The 24,890-nt window shown below is 46.2% G+C and overlaps 2 protein-coding genes across 2 annotated transcripts in view; both read left to right on the top strand.

Annotated features, from left to right (window-relative positions):
• Positions 1 to 3,645, top strand: part of Il17rd (interleukin 17 receptor D) — a 65,256-nt gene extending 61,611 nt beyond the window's left edge. The window contains 1 exon segment of the mRNA XM_050158204.1: positions 434 to 3,645. Coding sequence (XP_050014161.1) covers positions 434 to 546 — 113 coding nt within the window. The 3' untranslated portion in view covers positions 547 to 3,645.
• A 9,637-nt stretch (positions 3,646 to 13,282) lies between these two features.
• Positions 13,283 to 24,890, top strand: part of Arhgef3 (Rho guanine nucleotide exchange factor 3) — a 280,755-nt gene continuing 269,147 nt past the window's right edge. The window contains exon 1 of the mRNA XM_050158206.1: positions 13,283 to 13,564. The gene's annotated coding sequence lies outside the window, so the exon portion shown is untranslated. The remainder of the gene's footprint in view (positions 13,565 to 24,890) is intronic.

The raw sequence follows: 24,890 nt of genomic DNA, 5'->3' as shown, positions 1-24,890 counted from the left end.
TTTCTATACTTGGAAAAGACTGGAGACGAAACGCATGCACTGGGCTGGGTCTGTGTCTTTGCTGGGACCCGCAGCATGTGCTACCCTTCTCCCAAGCCCTGATGTAAGTTCATAAGTACAGTATTCTCCATCCTAGCTTTACATAGCACTCCAGGTGGAAGCGGGGCTCTTCCCCAGAGAGCCTCGGGAGTCTGTGACACCTGTAACTTTTTGGAGTCACACCTGCAAAACTTCGGCCCTGAAGGAAGGCTCTTCTTTCCTCTCCTAAGGTGACTAGATCTTGTTAAGGGGATGAGAGAGTTGATCTGAGCTGGTTCTGATGCCTGCCTTACTGGTTACAGAGTACAAGAGCGAATCCCAGCCATGTCATGTCATGGGGATCTGGACCAGTGAAATGTAATAACTGTGGCTCTGTCCTTTCTTCTCTCCTTAGGTGAAGAGGATTCCCCTACCCTCCCTTCCAAGCTCCTCGCCTCTGGGGTGTGCAAAGTAGAACATGTTTGCCACAGCTACACTGATGAACTCCAAGCAGTTGCCCCTTTGTAAGGACATGGAAGGGTCTGAGCATCGCCACTTTAACTGCTGCTTGCTCTGGTTCCCCAGCTCACCTCTGTGGTTGTGCGGCCACTTGGAGCTCAAGGTTCACACAAGGATATTCGGAGTGAAATTCAGGCCAATCCTTGATCCTTTCTGCTCCAGCCTGAGTCTCCAATTTCCCAGAAGCATATGGTGCTCTGCAAGACACTTCCTTTAGACCAGGCAGCAGCTGGCTGTGTGAGGCTGGTCCTCGGATTGGAGTCCACTCTGGGAGGCATGGGGGGGAAGCAGGTAAAGAGAAGTAGGAAGCACCAACACTTCTGTTCCCCTTCGGCTACTTTGATTCAAAATGCTTTGTGGAAAAAGCACTTTGAACATCATTCCAGCTACACATGTCAATCAAGTACTGTCTGGGACCCGGATTGTGCTGCAAGGGAAGTTTCCATTCAGTTTCGATGTGAAACTTAACACTGTCCCGAGTGTTAAGTAAATTTTGAGTCAGAGGTCCAGCCAATGGCTGAATGTCTACCCAGCCACATTTTATGAGAAAACTTTCTCTGTATTACTGGGAAACCTGGCTGACCAGGATGGAATCCCATGGAGCAGGTTGACCGTCTTGATCATCGTATGTGAAGAAGATGGCAGAACCTGGGCATCCTCCCCGGGACTAAGGAGCCATCATGTGGGGACCACAGCTGTCTGTCTGGTTTCTCTGGGATATGTTTACTGCTCTGTAGCTCGGGCAATGATGGCTGGAAATAAGGACGATTACCCAGCTGGACAATGTTATTGGAAGCTGTAGTTTGTGCTTCGGCTAGTGCTGTGTCCTGAATGTTAGAGGTCAAAATCTACTAAATACAACAGCATGAGGGTGGGAGGTGGTGGCCAGTTAATCTGCTGACGTGGCTTGACTAGTGACAAACCTCCTTTGTCGAGAGCAGAAAGGAGGGGATTGTTTCAAAAGTAAATGTTGTATTTTTCTGAACGACCCTTGTACAGAAGTTCTGTTTCCAAAGACAACGTCTCTCCACATGCTCTTTATGAATTAGGTGTAATAATGATGCAGCTGTCTCTATGGAAACCCTCATCCTCTTGCCCTGGCGCACTTGATGTGAGCGTCCTTCTCCACTGTTATCGTCAGGGATGTTGGATGTTGGCAGTCTGTTTTCTCAGCGTTCTACTGGGAACTGTGAAGGGTTTTCCCATTCCTTAACCAGATAGGATCAGCCTTAAGGAGGATTTCTAAGAAAGACCCCAAGGTGGGGTGGATGGGAGATGAGCAGGGCTTTTCCTTCTAGCAGATTTTTAGTGGGACGGGAAGGGAAGCCTTGGCTCCTACTGAGAAGAAGTGGTCTGTGTGTATTTTGGATGGAAGATTCCCCCTTGCTCTGTACAGGCGACTGGCAGCTGTTCTGGGTGAGCTGTGAGGCAGTCTCACAGGAGCACCAGCCTCTCAGCAGAGGAGTTCATTCCATATTGTCACTGTGGATTCCAGACCAAGCAGACAGAGCTCCCAGCTTCACGGGACTCTCCTGACCAGACTCAGCCTTGACATTCGTTCTGTGAAGGAGATCAGTGGGCCTAAATTGCTAACACATGACCATTCACTGGGAACATCATTAGAGAGGCTTTTTTTTTTTTTTTTTAAACTGAGGCCAAGAAATATTTTATGCCCTACAAAGAGCCCATTTCCCCCTCCCCCAGGAAACCACTTTTAGCATAGACACTCACCTTTGGATAGAGAATGCGGGACCCCTGAGGGTGTCTAGGGGCAGCATGAGGCCTTAGGCACAGGGCTAAGCAAGGCCAAGGCGGAAAGCTCACTGCATGGATTCAGGTGAGGACACCATATGAGCCACCGCCTAATGTGCTAGACTGAAAGGCCAGGATCATCAGGGGATGTTTCGGTTTGGATTTAGCGATTGGATGCTTTTATTTTGAACTACAACTATTTCTGACCAGGAGACTCAGATTCTAATGTGCCAAGTGATGAAGCTAAGGTTGCTTAATTCAGGATAAGACAGATGGTGGGCAATGAAGGGAAATTTTGTTAGTCAGCCCCCTTTCCCCTCCATCTCATCATGAGCTAGGAATGAGAATGGCCATGCAGATGAAGGCTAAGTGTCTGTTCTGGACGGAGCTGTGGTTTTCGACTCAAAATTGTCCCATGAGGTAGAGACGGTAGGATGGAGTCAGAGGAAGGTCTGCCAAGGCACAGGCTCTTTGATGCTGTGGGGAAACGAGGAGGCTGGATCTGACCGTGGGTAAGGAGAGGGTGTCCATTGGAAACGAGGCCAGGGTGAGACCAGGGCACCAGGAAGCCGCAGATAATGAAGTAGCTGTTGACCTGTATCTAAGGGTGTCCCACAGGTTCATCTGATGCTGAGAAATCTCACTACAGGGGGCTGTGCTCTGAGCAGCTGGAGGCAAGTAACAGGAACCACCTCAATGGGCTACATGGATGCAGAGGCTTGAGGCACATGGATTTTTAAAAAGAAAAGTCATCCTTGCCTGGGCCCAGGGATCAAATGGGATGTAGGCAGGTGATAGAGTATTCTGAGTCAAGAATGAGACCGCGCCTTAAAGTTATGATCTGAAGGTTTTGAATAGCAGGCAAGTGATAACTGAAATCTGTCCTGGGCCAGAAGCTTAACGCTGTCTTTAGTGACGATGAGGTCCCTGGAGTCAGCATGCAGGAAGGTATGGGTTCCAGTTCATGTGGGATTGAAGTTCAGACTTACCACGTCATAGCCACGTGATTAGTTTTGTTATTGATTTTCTTGACAACCTCTAATCTTAGGTCCTCTAACTTTTATGTAAGATGGGAAACTGCCCCCTCCAAACTAGGGGGTTCCAGGTTGTGGGAGTTTTTCAGAAGGAACAGGGACACTCTTATTCCTGAAGGAGAAAGAAAGGGAAACACGAAATCCCTAGCTACCTCAACACAAGAGAGAACATTCTGCCTTTATTGGGAAAAGGTAGGCAATGCCAAAGTGAAGGTTTCTCGTCTTTTTCTTCTGTCTTCCTTGTTGGGAATGACTGCTCACAGTTGGCAGAGTCTGTGCTTTCTGGGGCACCAGCATACTCAGGCGTGAGGAAACCGGCAATGACGCCCCCTCACAGGGAGGCGGTAGGCCATGGTGGCAGCTGGACAACAGAGGCACCCTTGTCCAACCTCTAGGAGCAAGGAACATTCTAGATGAGTGTCTCTGTGCGGTGTTACCTGGTTTCCCAGTTTTCAAGAAAACCTGATAATTTCTGATTTTTAAGCTGTTAATGTCAAGCACTGGCAAGCCCAACAACCCAAGTTTAGTTCTTAGTTCTTTTTTTTTTGTTTTTTTTTTTTTGTTTTTGTTTTTTCGAGACAGGGTTTCTCTGTGGTTTTGGAGCCTGTCCTGGAACTAGCTCTTGTAGACCAGGCTGGTCTCGAACTCACAGAGATCCGCCTGCCTCTGCCTCCCGAGTGCTGGGATTAAAGGCATGCGCCACCACCGCCCGTCCATCTCCAAGTTTAGTTCTGTGAACCCACCCTCTTCTGAAAACTGTGTCCTTTCACTTCCTCATGATGGCTGTGTCACTTACAGATACAGATTGCACACGTGCGTGCGTGCATGTGTGGGTGTGCACACATGTGCCTATTGCACGCACACGCACTAATTAAAAAATAAGTCAAACATTGGCAATTAAACTTCAGGAACTACTAAAGTGAATTCAGGACCAGCAGAGCATGTGGACGGATCTGATTTCGCAGTGACTGCCAGGTTGTGACTTCTGCTTTGTAGGATGTGAAATAAACCATCTACAGTAATTACAAACGTGTGGGCCCTGGGAAAAGCTGCGGCTAGCCCTGTCCTTCAGGGAAGTTGATGCGATCCTGCCCATGTGGCTCAGGCTGGCTGTGAACTCCTGACACCACTCTCTCGGGCAGGCACCCACAGCCTCCATATGATTCTGAATGCATTGGACATGTTTTGATTGTGTCTGTACATTTCATGTCTCGAGAGAAAGGCAGCTCAACTGTTGATTTCAAATTCAGATTTATACTGTCCTGCAGGCAACAGTTGCATTTAAATCCCTGGACTTTGGGGGCCTTATAGTTTTAGAGCGCCCCCACGCTGGGTTTTGGAATCACCCTTTTTCTGCAGCCTAGGACTCTTGGAGGTAGATAGAGGAAATGGAGAGAGGCATTTCCTGTTGTTGAGATGCCAGGTGACCGTCTGGTCACCCTCGTCATAACACCACTTTTCCAGATCCAAGGGCGAAAGTTAGCGAAAGAAGGCTGGCTGTAAGCGGTTAGCTCCGGTTCAGGTTTCAGAATTTGAGGGTGAGAAGAGAGAGGCTTAGATCACCCAGCACATTCCCTCCGTCCGCTCAAGACAGCTGAGCTGTTCCAGACGCAAGGCTGTGGCTGAGAGTCTGGCTCTAAAGGGAAGGAGATTCTGTAACTCCCTGCTGATCAGATAGTTCTTGGTATGAATTTCTTGTAGAAATTCAAGCCAGCTTTCTTTTGTCTACGGTATAGAGGAGAAAGAACAGCTGGTCACCTTCCCAGTACTGAAAACCACAGTGAAGTCATCCCTGGGTGTTTCTTCAGCAGGAAATAATCCCACCCACTGAAAGCCTTTCTCAGCTCTTGTTCTCCAGGGGCTAAACCTCCCCCCCACCCCCGTTCCTGCACTTCTCAGCCCTTCTCAGCTTCACCTCAGTGTTGCTCCCCCAATGACGCCAGTGCCTTGTTCTCATGGGTGCCGTCTGACAGCCATACCTCAGTTAGGATTACAGGGAAATCTGTGGCCTGGCTGCTCTCACCACGGGGAAAAAACCAGCATGGCACTTTAAAAACCTGTCATATCACTGACATGCATTCAGAGGGTTATGGCCGCCGCTTCTTGTTCTCTCGGTGGTAGTCCTTGCTCCCCACAGGCGGTTGGTGCTTATTCCTGTTGTATTTAGTGTCTTTAATCTGAAGACACCTTCAGAGTGGCAGCTACCCCACACTCCAATTTTGGATTCTGTTTTTACCTATCTCTAGACTTGACCTTTGTTTTGTGTATCATTGTTTAAAAGGCGTGCACTACAGCAGAACCTCTGGCAAGGTAAGACCTGGGGTTTGCTAAGTGCCACCTTCTCATTGCTGTTGGGGACCAATTTGCAAACCCCTTTGAATGCCTCAGGGAGGGCCTCTGGGGAATTTTGACCGTCATTTTCTTTTCCATCCTTGGTATTCACCCAGGACCACAGACACCAGAGCAGTATCTCTCAGTTGAGCAGGCATAGTGGATGATACAGACAGAGGCAATCATTCCAACTGCACAGCTAATATTTATATCACATAGAATCCGGCAGAAAGAGTCAAGGAGCAGCCTTCCATGACTGCCGCTGGATTATACGCAACGTGCTCATCTGTCATCTTAGAACATTTCTCTCCCTCTCAAAGAAGCATGTCAAGTTTGGACAGCAGCGAAAAATTCCATACAAATATAAAGTGTTCATTTTGAGAGTAATTTTAATTCTTGTTATCTGTTTAGAAAACAAATATTTTTTGCTGTCGAAGCTCCCATGTTAAGGAGGAAGACCTGCAGGCATGGTGGTGACTGGTGCCTTTGTTTGTGTTATCCTTTAAGTTTCTTTGTGGGGTTTGGCAGAGTAGTGAGCACTGACAGCCTGTGTCCGCGTGCCATATTTTTACATCGGAGATATTGGTGGTGTATTTGTACAAAACTCTAAATAGATGATAGTCAGTCATGACTGACATTTGTATTGTGCCTTAGAATTTCTGCATCAAATAAAATGTTTTGTCAAAAGCCTGCCGTGGCTCCTTATTTTATAACCTCTGTCCAGTTTCCTTCCTAGCTTGGGCTCCTCACTGTTGGCCGAAGAGGTAAGGAGGGCTTGCATCCCCAGCACCCTGCTCTGTCAGGCTACTTCTTGGTACTCATCACCTCCCGGTCAGTTCGGAGTTCTGCTGCAGGTGCTGTAACCCCGTGATTAGGAGGCCCAGACCCCCAGTTTCTGTCTGTAGAATGGGCCCAAAGCCTTGCTTTAGGGGCTGGTGATAATGCTTGTACCCAAAGTGACAGGTATCCACAAGAGGGCAGTGTTTGGTAAGGAAACAGTCAAAATTTGCATTCTTGTGAATGTCAGGGTCAGAAATCGGGGTTCCATCTGTGTTCCTTCTCGTCTGCTCTAGATCTGTTAGGTACCCAGAGTTTGTAGCTGGTGTTTTTTGAGGGAAATGGAAGGAGTTAAGAGAAGCTCTGGAGCAGTTGCTGTGGGCCCCAGAGGAGGAGGCACCGCTTGCCTTGACATAAACATCCTTCTTCCTGTTCACTTTGTCCACTGATGTCTTCTTTTTCCATCTCTGGAAAGTCCTCTTGAGAGCTGGAGCCAGGGCACCGAGCTCTTCTTTATGGGTGTGGTCTCATTTGCCTTACTGTTCCTCACTGTGGTGGGTCGTCTTACTGCCCCCATTTTACAGACAAGGAAACTGAGGTAAAAGGACATGACTGCCCCTAAGGGTTGAGGTTTTTATTGTAGAGATGAGGGAGCTCGCAGGCAGAGGCATACGGAGGAGTCTGGAGTGAACATGGCTGGCTGTCTGAGCAGGGCCATGAAAGAGAAGAGGGCAGAGTCAAGAGGCCAGGAGCAAGCCAGGATACCAAGAGACAGAAAGGGTCGGTAGCCCAAATGGCACAGGTTATCTAGAGGAGGGTAGCTGGGAGAAGGGCAGCCCTGGGCTGGAGAGTTCGGGGTGGGAAGTGGGGGTGTGCCAGGTACTGGTGTCCCCTTGAATATATTAGTAGGCACCTCAGCTGTTTGTACCAGGTTCGAGACCTAACACTCATAACTGCCTAGGACTGCTTAGGTCTAGCCAGACAGGAAGGAAGACCTGAAGTTGTCAGATTGAGGAGGGAGTGACATCTTGTCAGGAGACGGGGTCCTGGCAAGTGCTGTGCCTTTTCTCCTCTCCACCGACATCAGCAGACCCTCATTAGCTTTGCTAAAAGCACAGGCCAGGGACTGAGACATCATCTCATGTAGTTAATAGTTCTCAGTGTCCCTGTTATTAACGGGCAGGAAGAACCCTGAGTCGTAACCGAAGTGGTGGTTTTCTCTCGGTGTACAAATTAGGGGGACATCTTGTTCTCTTGGTCATCTTTTTGCCTCGTTTCTGGACTCTGCTGTGAAGCCCCGGTGATCACATGACCACACTCATCCCAGACATGAGCAAAGGTAGAGGTTTGTGGAGATCAGAGGAGATCTGACCGAACATGTGTTGACATGTGTGTGGCATGTCATGGACCCAAATGCCTCAGACCCATGGGAACGGTAAAGCTTCACTTTGATTTGTGTGGGGATCTTAACTCCGTAGAAAATGTGGGGATGGAAGCTTCCCTCCCTGGGTTGTTTCTAGCCTGGGATGGCACCCCTACAGAGACGTCCTTACTGAGATTAGCCAAACCTCACTTTTTGTTAAGCATTACACAACAAACCCGTTCCTTGTTCAGCTGTATTCAATACACCCGCCTCCTAGTTCCGATCTATAAAATAAACATGTTGAGTCTGCGGAGTGCACAGCCCACCCGCCCCAGCTCTTCTGTGTGTCTCTCATGTCTTCATTGCCTGTCACTGGTGCCAGGTGTGCCAGTCCCTAAGCTGTGCAGGTCACAGAAGGATCAGGAGTCCTCGGTGCCATCGTTCCCGTTACTGCACACTCCAGGTAGTGGGTAGAGGTTGGCATCAAGACAAACTGAGGCCAGGCCAAGAGGATTGGAGTCAGAGAAGGGAGCATGCCTGGCCCTGAATGCAAGTTTGGGCAGGTTCTGTCCTGGTCTTAGCCCCTGAGGTGAGGCACTCGGAGATCCTCTCCAGTGGGTGGAATCGCAAGCTAGTGATGAGGTTTTGTTACTACCGTGGAGAGAGTTGTGATTCAGGCTTCGGTCTCTGGCATTCTGAGCTCAGAACTCAATCTGCTGATGTCTCTCTGGCTCTAGGCAAGTGACCTGCCTGTTTAGGCTTTCGTTTCCCTAGCTGGAAAACCAAACAAGGCTGTTTTGAGGTTTAAGTGTACCAGGTGATTCTGGACGTAGAACCTGGCACACAGTGTCTGTGGACACGTGGTCACCAGCGGGCAGGGCAGGTGCAGTGAAGTCCCCCTCCAACGTCTTGCTCAGCCAGGGCCTGGCCTATAACCAAAGCAGACCTGTTAAATATTAGATATCTCAGTGTAGGGCAGCTGGAAGTGGCCTTTGGGGGAGGTCGGCACGTGATTAGATGTTACTCCTTGTTTGAAACCAGTGGTGTTGGGGTGAATACCCAAGTTCTTATGTAGCCCTTTGTTGACCGTTCCCCTCTGTCTTCTCTAGAGCAGACACATTCTAGATTCTATATACCCATGTTCCTGCCCAGGGCCTTGCATGTGCTGTTCCTCTGTCTGAAACACCTTCTGCGTGTACCCAACCCTTGCAGTGATACCTTCTGCCACTACTGCCCACCATCCCTCTCGTTGAACACATCTTTAGTGATCTCACCCACACAGCCTGAGTGAACGTGGGATGGCCCCTTGTTCCTCTAGAATATCAGTCCATGTGGGCCGCATTGGCATTCTGCTTTAACCAGCTGTGACCCCAGGCCTTTCATCTCCTTGCCTCTTAATATTGGCAGAGGGTAAAAATGTCCCTGATTCGTGGGTCCCTAGAGAGCCCTTGGAGGGGATTGCGTAGCGTGCGGCAGGTGCTCAGAGTGAGCAGTTATTAATTGTAAACACAAAAGGTTTCCTGGGGAAGTAAACTATCTTTACAGAATTACCTTCAGGCTCCAGCCAGGAGTCCTAGAACTCAGAACCTGTGGGTGCCCCTGCCCCAGTATTTCCTCCAGAATGGCTGGTATTGTCTCATGGGTTCTTTCTGGCAGTGGGGTTCTGTGCACACTGCACAACAGCTCTAGCCACATGACCCAGGTGCTGGACCTGTTATTGTGCCAAGCGGCATGCCACTCTTGAGTGATCCTGGCCCTCCCAGCAGGCTCTGGGGTTTACGTGGTGTGCAGCCTCTAGGATAAGAGTCAAACCCAGGTGTTTCCTACGCACGGCTTTGGCAATCCACCAGACGCTCAGCTATGCTCCCGTGTTTCCTCTAACCCAGGTGAGCAGCAAGGGATTGTGTGCCCAGAAGTCTCCCCATGGCTCCTTTCAGAGGTTTCTTTGACTTGAACAGTAAGATCAAGACTTTATTCCTCTTGCAGGCCTTGCCATTCCCCAGGTGGGGATGACATCATACTGTGTTGTTATACCATCAGGCTGCACCATGATTTTCAAATGCTGGAAACAAGCATAGGAAGTATCTGTGTCGGGTGTGACTACAGGCATGGGATTGTCTCTTCCAGGAATCCCATTTTCATTATTAGGGTCTTCTCTCTCTCTCTCTCTCTCTCTCTCTCTCTCTCTCTCTCTCTCTCTCTCTCTCTCTCATGTGTGTGTTTGAGACAGGGTCTCTTGTAGTTTTCATTGGCTCCAAATGCATATGTAGCTCAGGAGGCCTGCCTCCCCAGTGCTGGGATTATAGGTGTGAACCAGTGTGTGTGGATCTCACTTTTAGGGCTTTATATTTGTGAAGTAACTAGAAATAAGGGTCAAAGTTTATTTCGCAAAGGTTCTCGTCATCAAACAGTATCATGATAGCAAGGATGAGGGACAAAGCCATGGCTGGACCCGAGTATAAAACGGCACATGCTCACAACAGGCCAAGGACCCCGTGTTACAGAAGAACAGCCTGTGTGGCTCAGTAGAACAGCACTTGCCCTGCTACAGGTGGGCCTTGGGATGCAGCTCAGGTGCACAACTGCCACAAGGGAAAAGACTGACAAGTGTGGAAATAAAAACACCCACACCACCAGTGGTCACCTCTGGGTAGGGCTGTGGCAGATCTCTTTGTAGTCTGGCTGTTCTGGAACTCTGTAGACCAGGTTGACCTCAAACTCACAGAGACCCTCCTGTCTCTGCCTCTTGAGTGCTGGGATTAAAGCATGCACCGCCATGCCTAGCTCCTTCCTCTGCCAGTTTCTGAAGACTAGATAGCCCAACGTATTTTCTGCTTGGTTCCTGCCCCACTCCAGAGGAACCAAGTCCCACACCCTCCATCCACCTTCCGCAGGGCCTAGCAGGACATGAGGGGAAGCTGTATGGTAAACTCTTGTGGGAGCCAGGCCTGGCGGCACAGGCCTTGGTAATGCCTACACTCAGGAGCCTGAAGCAGGACAACTATGAGTTCAAGGATGGTGTAAGTAACTTCACGAGACCTTGTCTCAAAACAGAAGGGACTAGATCTAAAGTCCCGTGGTAGAACACTTGAGCACGTGTAGAGCCCGGAGCTCCGGTGCTGCGAACTCAGCGGGGCCATTTCACGTCTTGCTGTTCTTATGTAAGCTACTTGCAGATGTGATCTGCGTTCTCAGTATCCTGACATATGAAACAGGAAGTCAAGGACTTTGCCCTTAGTTATCATAAAAAGGTGCATTTCCTCTCCTCCGGTATAGGACGCTCATCACTGCTCCATTCCTCACTCAGTAGGTAGTGGACTGCCTCCAGACCACATTCTGGTGCCCGAGTCTTTCTGTGGGCAGGATCTGCTGACCCGGCTTGGCTGCCAAGCCCCCTCTGCCTTGTCTCATCGCCTGTCACCTCTGTGGCCTTCCAGCCGTGCTGTGCTCTTAGGCTCCCCTTGCTATGTCAGGACTCGGTCCAGACCTCCTTCCTGCAGGAGGCCATCCTCTGCCTTCACCAATACTTCCTCTGCCTTTGCCTGTGGTATTCCCTACCTGCCTGGTAAGGGTCTGTCTCCCTTATCAGTTTAGTGAGGTCCCAGGATAAATCTGCCTTGGTGACAGTTATCGTCAATCACTGAGCCTGGCACAGTGTGTAGTAAACATTCAAATAAAAAGTTTTTTTTTTGAGATAGGTCTTATAGTTGAGCCTGGTTTCCAACTCTTCTTTAAGTATTAATAGAATCTAATGAAAAGAGAACTTGGACAAGGCTCTATGGGTAACCATCATGTGTGAAAAGTGAAAATTATAAAAGCTTCTGGGCTCTCAGTAACCAAGTGGAGGCCCTTTAGTTCGTATTTCTAATTTTTAAAGTTTTATTTATGTGTACGTACCTGCTAGTCCGCATGTGCCCCACTTGCATGCAAGTACCCAAGGCGGCCAGCAGAGGGCACCAGTTCCCTGTTACAGGTGGTTATAATCCACGGATGTAGGTGAGGGGGATGCAAGGCCCAGTTGCAAGAACAGGTGAGCTCTTCCTCCAGCTCCTACTTAATACTGTTTGTGTTTAACTAACACAGAAGGTAGCGGTGGGGATTTCCCACCACATGGAGAGGGTGGGATAACAGGTTCTTGAGGGAAATGTTGAGTACAGGGGTTTAGACGTGGACTTTGTCCTGGGCAATAGAGTACTGTCAAGGGCATGTGTTTCCTGAACATCACTGGGGATCTGGTCAAGGAACCTTCTTGAAGTCAGAGTGGAATGAAGGGGGATCTATTCAAGATGCTTTATTTCTGGACCCAAATGTGCGCTGTAGGCCAACGAGAGGCTGCCCAGCCCTGGGAGACCAAGAACTTGCAGCAAGGACCAAAGTTTGCTATGAGAAATGGCCATCTGATTGGGAGGGAATTATGAACATCTCTTTCTGGCCAGGGATGCTACCAGGAAAGGCAACGTCACCTTCATTTCCTGTGGGGGTGGCAGTCAGTGCTCAGGCAGGGATCATTAGGAAGTCTCAGAGAGCTGTCCTTGTGCCGCAGCCGGCAGCCCAGGGCATCTTAGCACCTTGACTGAAGCCCTTCCTCTGTACTTAGGTCTGCCATCGCCATCTCCTTAAATGAGGGCGGGTTGCATCTGGCTTCAGTGTCTACATTGGCGAAGTGGGATCCATGCAGGTATCGGGCAGCTGAGAATGTTAAATTCTATCAAGCACCTAAAACGTCCTGGGTCAGGTGTCATGTAGAAGCAACCAGCCAGTTTATTTTCAGTCCCAGGGCTTACAGTTTCATGACAGTCTGGAAACTACTGTTTCGTCTACAGCCTTCATTAGTCCTGATTTTATGAAGTCCTGAGGATGACTTAATTCCCAAAATAGCTTTATTTAGATTCTTATGTTTATTTATGCGTGGGTGACCCCGGCCACTGTAGGCTTGGCCCTCCTCTTATTGTGCTCAGTCCATACCTAAGAACCCTCGATTACGAGAACCTGCTGGGCCCACACTACCTTCGTTTTCACCTCCAGACAGAGAAAGGGTGATTTGGACAAGGCCTAACATGCCGAAGATTAAGCCCTGGGCGGGGTGGAGGCTTCATTCACAGGCTTGGGTCCAAGCTCTCCAGGGCAAGCTCGGCCGTTTCTGCTCGGAGCTTGAACTGCCAGAGCATGGGAGCCGGCGCTAGGCAGTGCACCTCTTCTGTGCTCTAGTGAACTCTTCAATCGAGTCCTCTTCGGATGGCAGAGTACATCCCAAAGGTCCTCCTCCCTGACCTTCTAAGCTTTCAGGGACCCTCCGGCCAGGCGTAAGACGCGAGGGTGTCCAGCCGCAGTTGCAAGGCTCCGCAGTTGCAAGGCTCCGTGTCTAGGTCTGTTCTGAGCTGGCTGCCGGGCCTGCCCTGCGGGGGGTCCCGGGCCCGCCTCCCGCCCACGTGGCCCGCCCGGCCTCCTAGGCTGCGGCCCCGCCCCGCCCCGGGGAGCCGTCCCCAGTCACCGTTGCAGCCCTGTGCTCCAGACGCGGAGGTGAGAGCAGCAGGCACGTCCTGTCCCGCGACCCTCCCTTCACCCGCCGTCCCCACAGGAGTAGGGTGCCACGGCCACCCTGGGGCGCGTTGGGTGGACAGCGCCACCGCTTGTCTCTGCCAGCCTCTGCTCCTGCCGGGGATCCTAACTTCGGTCCCCTGATAGCTACGGGGAGAAAGTTCCCGGAGCTACTTCCGGGGGAAAGAGGCGCCACCTGTCTGGGGCACACCCTTTTGTTGGAGTTTTCCAGGTTAGTGTCGCGAGGTCAGTGTCTCTGGCCACTTGGCAGGGACCCGGGCGCCACCACAGCCAGCCAGGATCCTTACTTACGCGGGAGACCGAGTGTGTTAAACTGAGCAGCGGACCGTCCTGAGATGGGAGGCGCCCGCCCAGGATTTAAGGTGATAGGAATGCCTTGTAGCTAGAAGCTAGGGAGCCTTTTCCGAGGGTGGAAGCGGATGCGGTTTCCTAGGGCTGTGCGTGGTGGAGGGCTGCCCTGGCGCTAGCTGCTGTCCCACCCTGGCTGGAAGGTTGCGGGAACGGAGCAGCTCGTTCCTAGAGAATTTGGCTGGCTCGGTTTATTGCCTGGACCAGGCTCGCTTCCAGAACTTGGCAAGGATGTGAGAACTGCCAAACAGCAGTTGTCCGGAATGCACCGGTGGAAACTGGAGGGTTTCTTGCACTACGCAGGTGTGCACCTTGCTCCCTAGAGTGTGGAAGAGGACTTTGCTGAGCTTGGGTTGGCTATGTCACAGTTACGTTGCACATCTGTGCTGCACATTGCCATCTGTAAGAGAAGGGGGGAGCTAGCACGGGCTTTAAAGGCTTCATAAGGTTATGCGCCCACCGTACTGATCGGCTCCTGGTGAAGTCTCCCCTTTGGTGGTGTTCTTGTTATGGCCGATGATGTCAATGTCATGGTGGGCTCACATCTTCAGATTCCCAGGAAGGTGACATGCAGGTACACCTAGCTCCACGGTGCTCTATTCAGATTAGAAAGCTTGGCTTTGCAAGAATGCCTCCTATAGTTAGCCAGTTTGTGCAAAGCGTATCTCCGATGTCTGGGAATGTGGGATTAGACATGACCTTTGTCAAGGATATTGCTGGGAAAAGAGTCTCGGGTGCTCTGGAAACTACTGGTGTTTGCTTTGGGAGTGGGAACAGATGAGCTTTCACTTGAATTCCGCCTAGCGTTAGGGCCTGGACCAGCTGACATCCCCTAGTCTCTGAGCGATGAGTCTATTTAAGGGCTGGGGGTCTGCTCTTGTCTCTCCCAACCACCCTTTCATCTGAGCCGAATGAGTATCCTCTTGCATCATTGGGGTCTTCCTGGACTGCACCTGTTTAGTTTCTTTCTTGAACGTTGCAAACAGGAGTGCTCCAAGCTGCCTGCGTGCCACAAAAGTGGATTCGGAACTATCCGGACCCCTCTCTATGACAGAACAACATTTTTAGGGAGTGGAGATGATACATGTGTGCTTTATGCATTGGCTCCGAGCACACTTTGATATGGAAGATTCATGTCTGCCTGAACATGAGAAACCCCTGGCAAGGACTCTCTGGGCGAAGATGATGGCAGGGCCGGGGTTAGGGATCATAAGCATTTGAAGGCCTGGAGGATGGGGTGTAATTAATGGAAATCTGAGTTTGAGTGTCTAAGCCTCCCAAATGCTAGGATTCCAAGTGTGAGCCACTGATCCCCAGGATGAGAGCCTTTAAAAATCGTGTTGAAATGCTTTGATGGCAGGGAACTTAAAACCTCCTGGCCCAGCTGGTTGTAGTTCAAATAGTAAAAACCCAGAGACAGATTTTGGGGTTCAATCTGATAATCAGAGGAGCAAAATATCAAAGTCACTAGAGAGATCTTACCTCCATGAAATCTTCACACTGAAAGCAGAGCGAGTTCCTGTCTCATCCCACCTTATGTTTCTCTCTAGTGATGGGATTAAAAGTGTGCACCACCACTGCCTGGCCTGTATGGCTGACTAGTGTGGCTGCTTTGCACTGACTTTCAGGCAAGCTTTATTTAATAAAATACAAATGAAATATCACTGCATACCCCCTTTTTGTCTACAATAAAAAAGGCTATAACTAACATAAGAAAACTATATACAATAAGTACAATAACTATATATAATATATAAGGCAATAAATACATCAACAATGTCAAGTCCATTTGCATTTGACAAATTCAGAGAAAATACTCCATTATCTATCCTATCTTGGTGAGCCAAAGTCTTGTACCTAATTTACTTTCTATCATAACTTGCTTATCTAGTAAACAAGGAAAACTGTAACTGTAACTATCTAGTCTGCAATGTCCTCAGAGATCCAAGAAGGAAACAATATTAACTGAGTAAGCAAGAAGTGTGAACAAGCAACTTCCAAAAAAAGTGAGAAATGACAGAAACAGTTGGATGCCTGGACAGTCACCCAAAGTTCCTCTGCAACAGATGGGACATTGGTCTTCAGCCTACAGGCCTAGAATATCTGACAGACTTTTCTGTGAAGCAGAGTTTTTGAAGGACTGTATCACCTTATCTGGGCAATGTTTGGCAGTCACTTTTTTTTTTTTTTTTTTGTCCTGCTTGTCCAACTAGGACAGCATACTGTCAGCAGTCATGGCAAAAGGCATTTTCTTCCCAGTGGCTTACATTTGCCACAAAGATAGTAAATTCCATGTGGAGTTTCCTCAGTGCCCATCATCTTCTCTGAAGTAGATTGGTGCTGCCAGGAGCAGATGTGTCTCTTGTCATAAAGAGAGAGGGGGGGGGAAGAACCAGTATTATTAAAACATCTTAAAAATATTTAATTCTGTAGATCTCTGAACTATTTGATGATGACCTGTCTATTTAAACTATATCTTTGTTTGATGGTGAGTGAAAACATATCTAATGTGTCCATAAGTTTGATTGTAATAGGTGATTAGCTACTAATCTGCATTTTCTTATTATCCTAAACAGTTGTTAATACTAGCTTTCAAGGACTAGAAATTTGCATTACATTGTTAAATGAGATATAGAGGTACACTACCGTGGATAAGATTAAAAACATATGTACTTATGTTTTAACAAATTAATCTCAAATTTGTATCAATATACAAAAATCCAATCCAGTGTAAAACACTTAATTTTAGTTTTCTAAAATTAGGTTTAATAATATGCCCTTTTACCCTATCATATCTATATTCCCCTTTTTTTCTATTCAGAACAAGAACCTTAAATCTAATTTCCTTTATTTAGTTTTTTTCCTGACCATTACTAATAACAATCCATAAACAACCCACTTAAACAATGACAAATATCCATAATCCATTGAATGACCAAAAACCACACACCCTACCTCTTGGGAATGTGGGTGTCATATTCTTAAAATTACTTCTTGCTGTCTGGGGGTGATGGTATCTTTAAGGGATCCTGAGAAGAAAAATTTGGGTTAATTGTCAAGTCCTGGGAGAGGGAGCTGTATCATTTGTTGTTCAGTCTCTCTGTAATGGGAAATTGTAGGGCTTGTCTCAAGTCCTGGCTAGAGCAGTCTGCTAGGTTGTATCATCTCAGCTAGACACCTTGAAATTGTTCTGAGCAGTTCGCAGTCCAAAGCTGATCTTCACGTGGTATTTTTCAGTTTGTGGTGTTATCATAGTCCTGGAGGGATTGTCCTTGTGGAGCCCCATCCTCCTTGTGAGACTTCAAAGGTCGCTGCTAGGCGTGCTCGTGGTTCACTGCAGAAAACTGATAGAGACTCAAACCTGAAATCATGTACAGGAAGGTAGATGAAACCTTTTCGTAGAATTAGTTAGTACTCTATATGACCATTAATATCATGACAAAAAGTTTAAAATATATATATTTATCTTATAAATCTTATACCTTAAAAAAAAGCTGCTAGAGAGCCAATATAAAAATCAAAGGATTATGAGACTAGTAGCAATAAAATAGTCCTTAAATTTGTTTTTCTTCTGTCCCATATCAGGTGACTCTTCTGACATGAGACAGAGATTTTGGATTTCACTTAATAATCATGCTTAGGTTTAGATAATGAGAGAGCCACACTCCAACTCCAGAGCCAGCTTTAATCTTTAGTTGAACTGGGACTGAAAAAGACCATTTGTGTTATATGTCTGTAGAGAATAGCAGAAACAAACATTTGGGGAAGATTTATGAAATTTTATCCTGTTGGAAATGTGATATACCAATAGACCAATTTACTCTTGTTCTTTAGACTTTTTTTTTTTTCTGGGTGTTTTGCCCTTTTTCTTCAGATGTCTCATTTGTCCGGTGGTCTTCAGATTCCTTAGCTCAATGCCTTTATTCTCCTAAAAAGACAGAAACAAAACCCTTCCCCACACCTAATTTTGGGGAGATTCTCTTTGTGCAAGTTATATCTGATCAAATGAAAAGCATGTGTTAGTTTTATAGATTAGTTTAAATGGCCAAGGTGCTTTAATGAACTATTGTCTCTTCTAATTAAGAGGTGTCTCTTTGTTCAAATCGAACTTTTATCAACTTTCATGGTATCCATAGCTTTTCTCCTGTGGAAACAAAAGAAAAACCCCTACCCCAATGTAACACATGTTCTAGTTTCCATTCTGTGGTCAGTACATCTTCAAAGTATATTGGCTGATTTAATTCTGTAGTTTTTTTTTTTTTTTTACTAGCCAGTGTCTCTCCACAGCTGTTCCTTCCTCATTAGCATTTAGAAAATTCAAAGTTAATAAGGCATTATGCAATCTATTTCTGGGGGTATTTATCATCCCTTTCTGTTTATTTAACATATCCTTTAGAGTTTGATTTGATTTTTCTATAACTGCTTGCCCTGTAGGTTTGTGTGGAATAACTGTAATATGTTTTATCATATAATAAGCAAAAAACCCCCCCAAGAAACCTGTTTTATTTTCTTAGAGACATATGTTGGAATATTATCTGTCTTTATTTGTACAGGTATACCCATGTTGGCCATAACTTTTAGCAAATGTATGATTACTGAATCTGCCATTTCTGAACTCAAAGCAGTTGCCCATTGAAAACCTGAATAGATATTAATGCTGTGGTGAACATATTTTAGTTTTCCAAATTTTACAAAATGGGGCAATCTAGTTGCCAGAAATATATGTTAATTTATGGTTTGTTTCTAAATTTGGGTGTATATGAATTATTCCATTGCTGTAATAAACTATGTTTCCACAAATTCATTGGTATGTTAGCCACAATGGTTTTAATATTCCTCTCTGTCCTTCTGACCCTATACGTTTAATCCATCTCACGCTCTGCTTTACCTGAAATAATGTTCCAATCCCTCAAAACTGAACATTTATATCCTGAAGAGGCCAATTTGGATGCCAAGATTATGATGAAATTATTGTTACATCTGCACTTGTGTCTATCAGAGCTTCAATGATGATATTTATTCATATTTTTAAGTTTGGCCTTTGTTCATTTATAGAAGTTTGCAAAAATACTCGCTTTATGGTTTCTCCTGAATTTTTTTATTCTATCTGTATAGATGTTCTGTTATCCACAGTAGTATGGTTTCTCACTATATGCATTAGGTTCTTTAATTGCTCTGGGAAGGAGTTTCCTCTATGATGGCAGGAAACAACTGAACTGGATTTGGCTTAGGAACCTGTGAGAGGCCCCTTGTGGAGTTTTCCGATGGCAAAGGATTACCTTGAATATTCCTTGTTGACCTACACTCATTAGTCAATGCCTACTTTTGCCACACCTTCCGCATAATCCAGAAGGGAGGGGCATTCTGAATGGATTATTCTTAGAAAAAACTTTGTTTCTAGGAATGCCTTTTCTGCAATTCTTTTTACAGTGATCCTGTTTGCCATACTTATAACATTTGACATTTCAACTTTTCCTCAATACTCTGGAAATCACCTCTCCTATCCATGTATCATCATGGTCATGAGATTCAATATTAATTTTATCTCAGACCCATTCCTCCAAGGTGCTGGCCTTGCTTTTAATGGCCTAATTATCCTTTTGCACAGGGAATTGTCATTTTCCAAAGCCAGAGATTCAATTATTATTTGTCTAGCCTCTGAATTTGGTATCATTCTGTTTACTGCTGAAGTCAATCTTTGTAAGCAATCTGTAAAGCCTTCCTTTGGGCCCTGTATAACTTTAGTAAATGACTCAATTTTCTTTCCTATTTCTCCAGTTCTGTCCCAAGCATTCAAAGTTGCTGCATGTCATAAATCCAGGATGTGGACAATATATACAGCCTGCCTTTCAATAGTAGCGTAGTCTTCTTTTCCAATAATTTGATTTTGCGAGATTTCTCTACCTCTAGTTTTACTCTATTGTCCAATAATCTTAGCCTCTTCTCTGAACCAGGTACTCCATTGTAATTGCGGACCGGGCTCTAACACAACATTAACCAATTCTATCCAGTCTTTAGGGATAATTCTATTGCTAACTGACCATGAGTTTTTAACATTTGCTTCACAAAAGGTGAATGCATGCCATATGAGACTATTGCTTCCTTGAATCCCTTAAATCTAACATTGGCCCAGAAGTCCAGTTAGCTATAACAGAGCCTCTGCCATTTGGCAATTCCTGTAAGGTTATTGGATATATTAAGGTTGGTTGTCTGAAAACCTTAGGCTGTTCCTCACTATTCTTATAATGCAGTGGTGAAATTGGCTCTCCATTAAATTCCTCTGTGTGGATTTGAACATCTCTGTGATCTGTTTTATTAGGTTTTTCTAAGGTCTGTATATTAGCACTCAAATTAGGAAACTTTTTTAGTGATAAGATAAAATGATAAAGCTGATAATATTTACAGTTGACATTACAAAATCCCATTTAATTAGTTATTCTCTCATTTAAGCTGGCCCTGGTGCAGCGGCAGCACACAGTGAAGTGTCATGGGATGTGGGGGACGCCTGGACCTCTGGGCCATCATAGAACACGAGGCTGGGGGAGTCAGTGCCTTCATTTCCTGGGTGCCTCCGGCTTCTCAAAGGTGCGCTCACAAGTTGAGGCAGAAGTAGATGTGCAGGCAAAACCAGCATTCCTCAGAAAGATAGACTGTTGCCCTCTGGATGTCAGTGTGGCGATTTCTCAGGAAATTAGGAAACAACCTTCCTCAAGACCCAGTAATACCACTTTTGGGTATATATCCAAAGGATGATCAACCGTGCCACAAGGACATATGCTTAACTATGTTCATAGCAGCTTTGCTTGTCATAGCCAAAACCTGGAAATAACCTAAATGCCCCTTGACCGAAGAATGGATAAGGAAAATGTACATTTACCTAATGGAGTATACACAGCAGAAAAAAAATGACATCTTGAATTTTGCAGGCAAATGGATGGAACTAGAAAACATCATTTTTGAGTTAGGTAACCCAGACACAGAAAGACAGTTATCACAGGTACTCACTCATAACTGGTTTTTAAACATAAAGCAAAGAAAGCCAGCCTACAAATCACAATCCTAGAGAACCTAGACAACAATGAGGACTCTAAGAGAGACATACATGGATCTAATCTACATGGGAAGTAGAAAAAGACAAGATCTCCTGAGTAAATTGGGAGCATGGGGACCTTGGGAGAGGGTTGAAGGGGAGGGGAAAGGCAAGGAGGGGAGCAGAGAAAAATGTAGAGCTCAATCAAAGTCAATTTAAAAAAAAAGGAAAGAAGACACTTTCTCACAGCATTAAAAAAAAAAAAAAAAAAGATAGGCTGTCGCACATGGCCAGATTTGGAGGGCAGAGGCGGTCCCAGCCTCAGTCATGCGTCCTTAACTCCTGGCTGCCTCCATGGGCTTCATGGTCTTTAGCTGACTCTCACCCACAGTCACCCTCAGAATATCCTAGGGTGAGCCCTGCTGATGTGGCCGAGACCTCAGAGGCAGGCTCCGCCTAGCTGTTGTCCCTGCTGCCCCTGCTCCTGTCATCGCTTCCAGAATGTCCACACGGCTCCACCCCATGACTGTCTCCTCTCCTGTTTCTTTTTGATAGAAAAAAAAATACTGTGTAGCACAAGCAGTTCTGACCATATTCTTGTGTACACCTAAAGTTGTAGAGTAGAGCCGGGTATGGTCCTGCTTGCTGTAATCTCAACACTTGGGAGGAGGAGGGAGGGGAACCAGGAACTTCAGGTCATCCTTGGCCAGCAGTTGAGCTTGAATTGGAAGTCATTCTGAATTATATAAAAACCCCGTAACAAACGTATAAACATTGCAGAATAGAATATGAACGTCCTCTTTTTCCACCCAGGTTGCTTCCAACAAAATGCGTGTGTATGTTTATATGCAGGTGGATGTACCTGTGAACATCATTTTGTGTGTGTGTGTGTGTGTGTGTGTGTGTGTGTGTGTGTGTATGAGACTATGTGTTTCGTTGGATGTGTGTGGAGAGCAAAGGACAGCTTGTGGAATGGATTCTCTCCTTTTACCTTGTGGGCGTTGGAGATTGAACTCAGGTCGTCAGGCGTGGTAGCAGGCGCCTTTACCTGCTGAGCCATTTTTAAAAGCTACCGCGTTAGGATCGTTCATATGCGACAGCTTTTAAAGATGGCTTAGCCTGTTTTCAACTTGTTACTCCAAGCCTGCTATGAGTTCTTTAGGGTTAGCTTGTTGGTGTCTGTAAAAATGTGGCTGAGTATTTTTTAAAAATTATTTTTATTTATGTGTATGTGTTGATGTTTCTGTGTACCTATGCCACATGTGTGTGGCCAGGAGAGGGCCTTAGGTCCCCTGGAGCTAGAGTTATGGGTTGTTGGGAGGCGCGTGATGTCGATGCTGGGAACCACGCTGGTTGTCCTCTGAAACTGGAGCAAGCACTCTTGAACTGCTGAGCCATCTCTAGTCCACAGCTGAGATTTTGATAGTTCTGTGGTCAGTGAAGGTAGCTTGGGGAAGTTTTGTCAGTTACCATCTGGCTTGAAACAGGGAATGCTTTTCCCTGGGGGCATCACTCACTCAGGTCCCTTCCTCCCCAACACTGAGGAAGAAACACTGAGGGGGGCCTTTCAGGGATCTTTATTGCCTCTTCCTTGTTGAAAAGAGTGACCCAGTGTGATCAGCGCCAAGTCCAAGGCTGCAGACCTTGGATAAGATGTTTCAGTTTTGAGCCGGTGAGACAGGAGGTCTCCAGCAGCCTTGGCTCCTTATGCCAGGGGTGGGGAGTGGAGGAGCCTGGTAGCCTTAAGTCACCCCTCCTTTCAGCCTGGAGAAGGGTAGCCCTACTGAGACCAGCTGGGAGTGAGGGTTGGACTCACTTTATCAGCGTGTAGGTAGGATTTCCCTGGGGAAAGCAGCTTTTGTATCATAATTTGAAGAGCGAAGTAACACTAATAAAAGAATAATGTCATATAGCGAACATTTAGTCGATGCTTCTGCATGTACTTATGTGTTCCAGATGTATCCTGACACAAATCAGATTTTATTCTTACGGGATTAAAAAAATAAATGACTGCATTCCTTATTGGGAAGAAACCCCAGTCCCCTTTTTTGGGAAACTTGTTTTCCAAATTTAAGTAACAACTTGGAAAGTGCGACAGAAACTGAACTTACTCCCCCAGCTGCAGTGAGGTGCTGCTGTTTTAAACAAAAGCATTGCTGTGTGTGCTCCGTGTGGTTGAGTTTTTATTTTTTATCATTGTTTTCAAAGGGGCAATTAAAAAACACTAACCGAGGCCGAGATTTTCATTTGTTTCTGGAGGGTGATAGTTAGGTGCAATAGAAACGTTTTGAAATCTTCAGAAATCTCAGCTCTGTTGGTTTAGAGCTGAGATTCCCTTCCTGAAACCGTTACAACAGGCGGTTCATAGAGATTTTTATTTCCACCCTTGAGTGAGGGAGGGGCTGAGTGTACATGGAAACTTAGGGGAAAAACACAATGATACAATCTACCCCAAAACAAGGAAGCATGTCACGGAGCTGAGATTTGGCCCCTTAACTCTTGCCCAGCCTAATCGGTTCAGCTTGGTGACCTCGGGTAACCTCTTTCTATGACACATCTCCCAAGGGATAGGGAGGACAGTTTCTTTCCAGCATGACTTGAATTTTTACAAAAGCCCTTTGCAGCCTTGCAAACACTAGTGATTTTTCTCAACGAGTCGTTTGCACTGGCTATGCTCTGGGCCAGCATTATGAATCAGAAGATACTTAGATGGTCACCCAAGTTCTTTTGAGCTGAGAGAGCTGGCAGGTGAGTCAGGTCAGGCCTGGTTCTGCGCGATTGGTGCAAATGTCAGTGGAACTAATACATGTGGATTAAGAAGGCTAGCGCATTGTCTTTTAGAATCAGATGGCAGTGCTGTTGCTACCACATTTTATTAAACATTTATTAGGGGGTGGGATGGTATAGCTTTCCACATGCTTTTTACTGTGGCCCGTCAGCGACCTAGACTGTAATCTCTTTGCTTATGTATGTGTGCATCCACACGTCTGCCTATCGCAGATCGGCGAGGCAGTACTTACGCTCTGTAGTCGCATCTGATGGTTCTTTTCTGTACTGTATTGCCACTTTTTTTTGCTGTTGTTACTGTTAAATTGTGGTTGTTGATTTCACTGAATTTATTTCACAAATGAATCAAAATGTACTCTTGGAAAACTGCCATGCTAGGCAATTCGTTGTTATGGGTATTTTCATTTAATCCTCATCCCAATTGTTTGGAACATGCATTTTTATTCCTATTCTATAGGTGGGGAAACTGAGGCATGGAGTGAGAACTTGTCCAGGATCATACTGCCAGAGAGAGGAGGAGCTAGGATTTTTGTTCCCCTTTTAGCTTTTTTTCTAAAAAATTTATTTATTATGTATATAGTATTCTGGGCACCAGATCTCATTATAGATGGGTGTGAGCCATCATGTGGTTGCTGGGAATTGAACTCAGGACCTCCAGAACCAGTTCTCTTAACCTCTGAGCCATCTCTCCAGCCCCCCTTTTTAGTTTTTTGAGACAATGGTTTTTTGTTTTGTTTTTGTTTTTTTGAGACAGCGGTTCTCTGTGGCTTTTGGAGCTGTCCTGGAACTAGCTCTTGTAGACCAGGCTGGCCTCGAACTCACAGAGATCCGCTTGCCTCTGCTTCCCACGTGCTGGGATTAAAGGCATGTGCCACCACCGCCGGGCGAGACAATGTTTTACCACGTAGCTCAGGCTGGCCTTTATCTTGGCACAAGTTATAACTCAGCCTTGAAATTGTTGAGGTTGGAAGTGTGTATTCCAACACTTGCTGCTGAACTTGGATTTGAACCCAGAAAGTTGGAGTCCTATTAGAAGATCCTGGAGGGGGGAGTCCTTAGCCATAGAATCAGGAAAACAAGAAAGCTCCTTGTCTGAATCTGTGTCTTCTACCTACCTTCTGCCTGATGAACTGCTGTGTGTTGGAGAGAGAACTAGCCCCACATTGCTAGGGAATGACTATCACTCTTCCATCTAAGACTTCATGCAAACTGAACAAAATGTGCACAGTTATTTTTCTGGGTTGCCATATTTTATGTTTTTGTTTGTTTTAGCTTCTTCATCAGATGGTTTGACATTTCATGCAAATTCTGGTCCTCAGAGATGGTCCTGATAGAAATCACATGTTTTGAATATCTGTTAGTATATATATAT

The sequence above is a fragment of the Alexandromys fortis genome, unplaced genomic scaffold (assembly GCF_014885135.2).
Source record: "Alexandromys fortis isolate MF-2015 unplaced genomic scaffold, M_Fortis_MF-2015_v1.1 scaffold_106, whole genome shotgun sequence".
In the NCBI taxonomy this organism is placed as follows: domain Eukaryota; kingdom Metazoa; phylum Chordata; class Mammalia; order Rodentia; family Cricetidae; genus Alexandromys; species Alexandromys fortis.
Note: the sequence above shows the minus strand (reverse complement) of the source record. Positions and strands in the feature narration are given on the sequence as shown.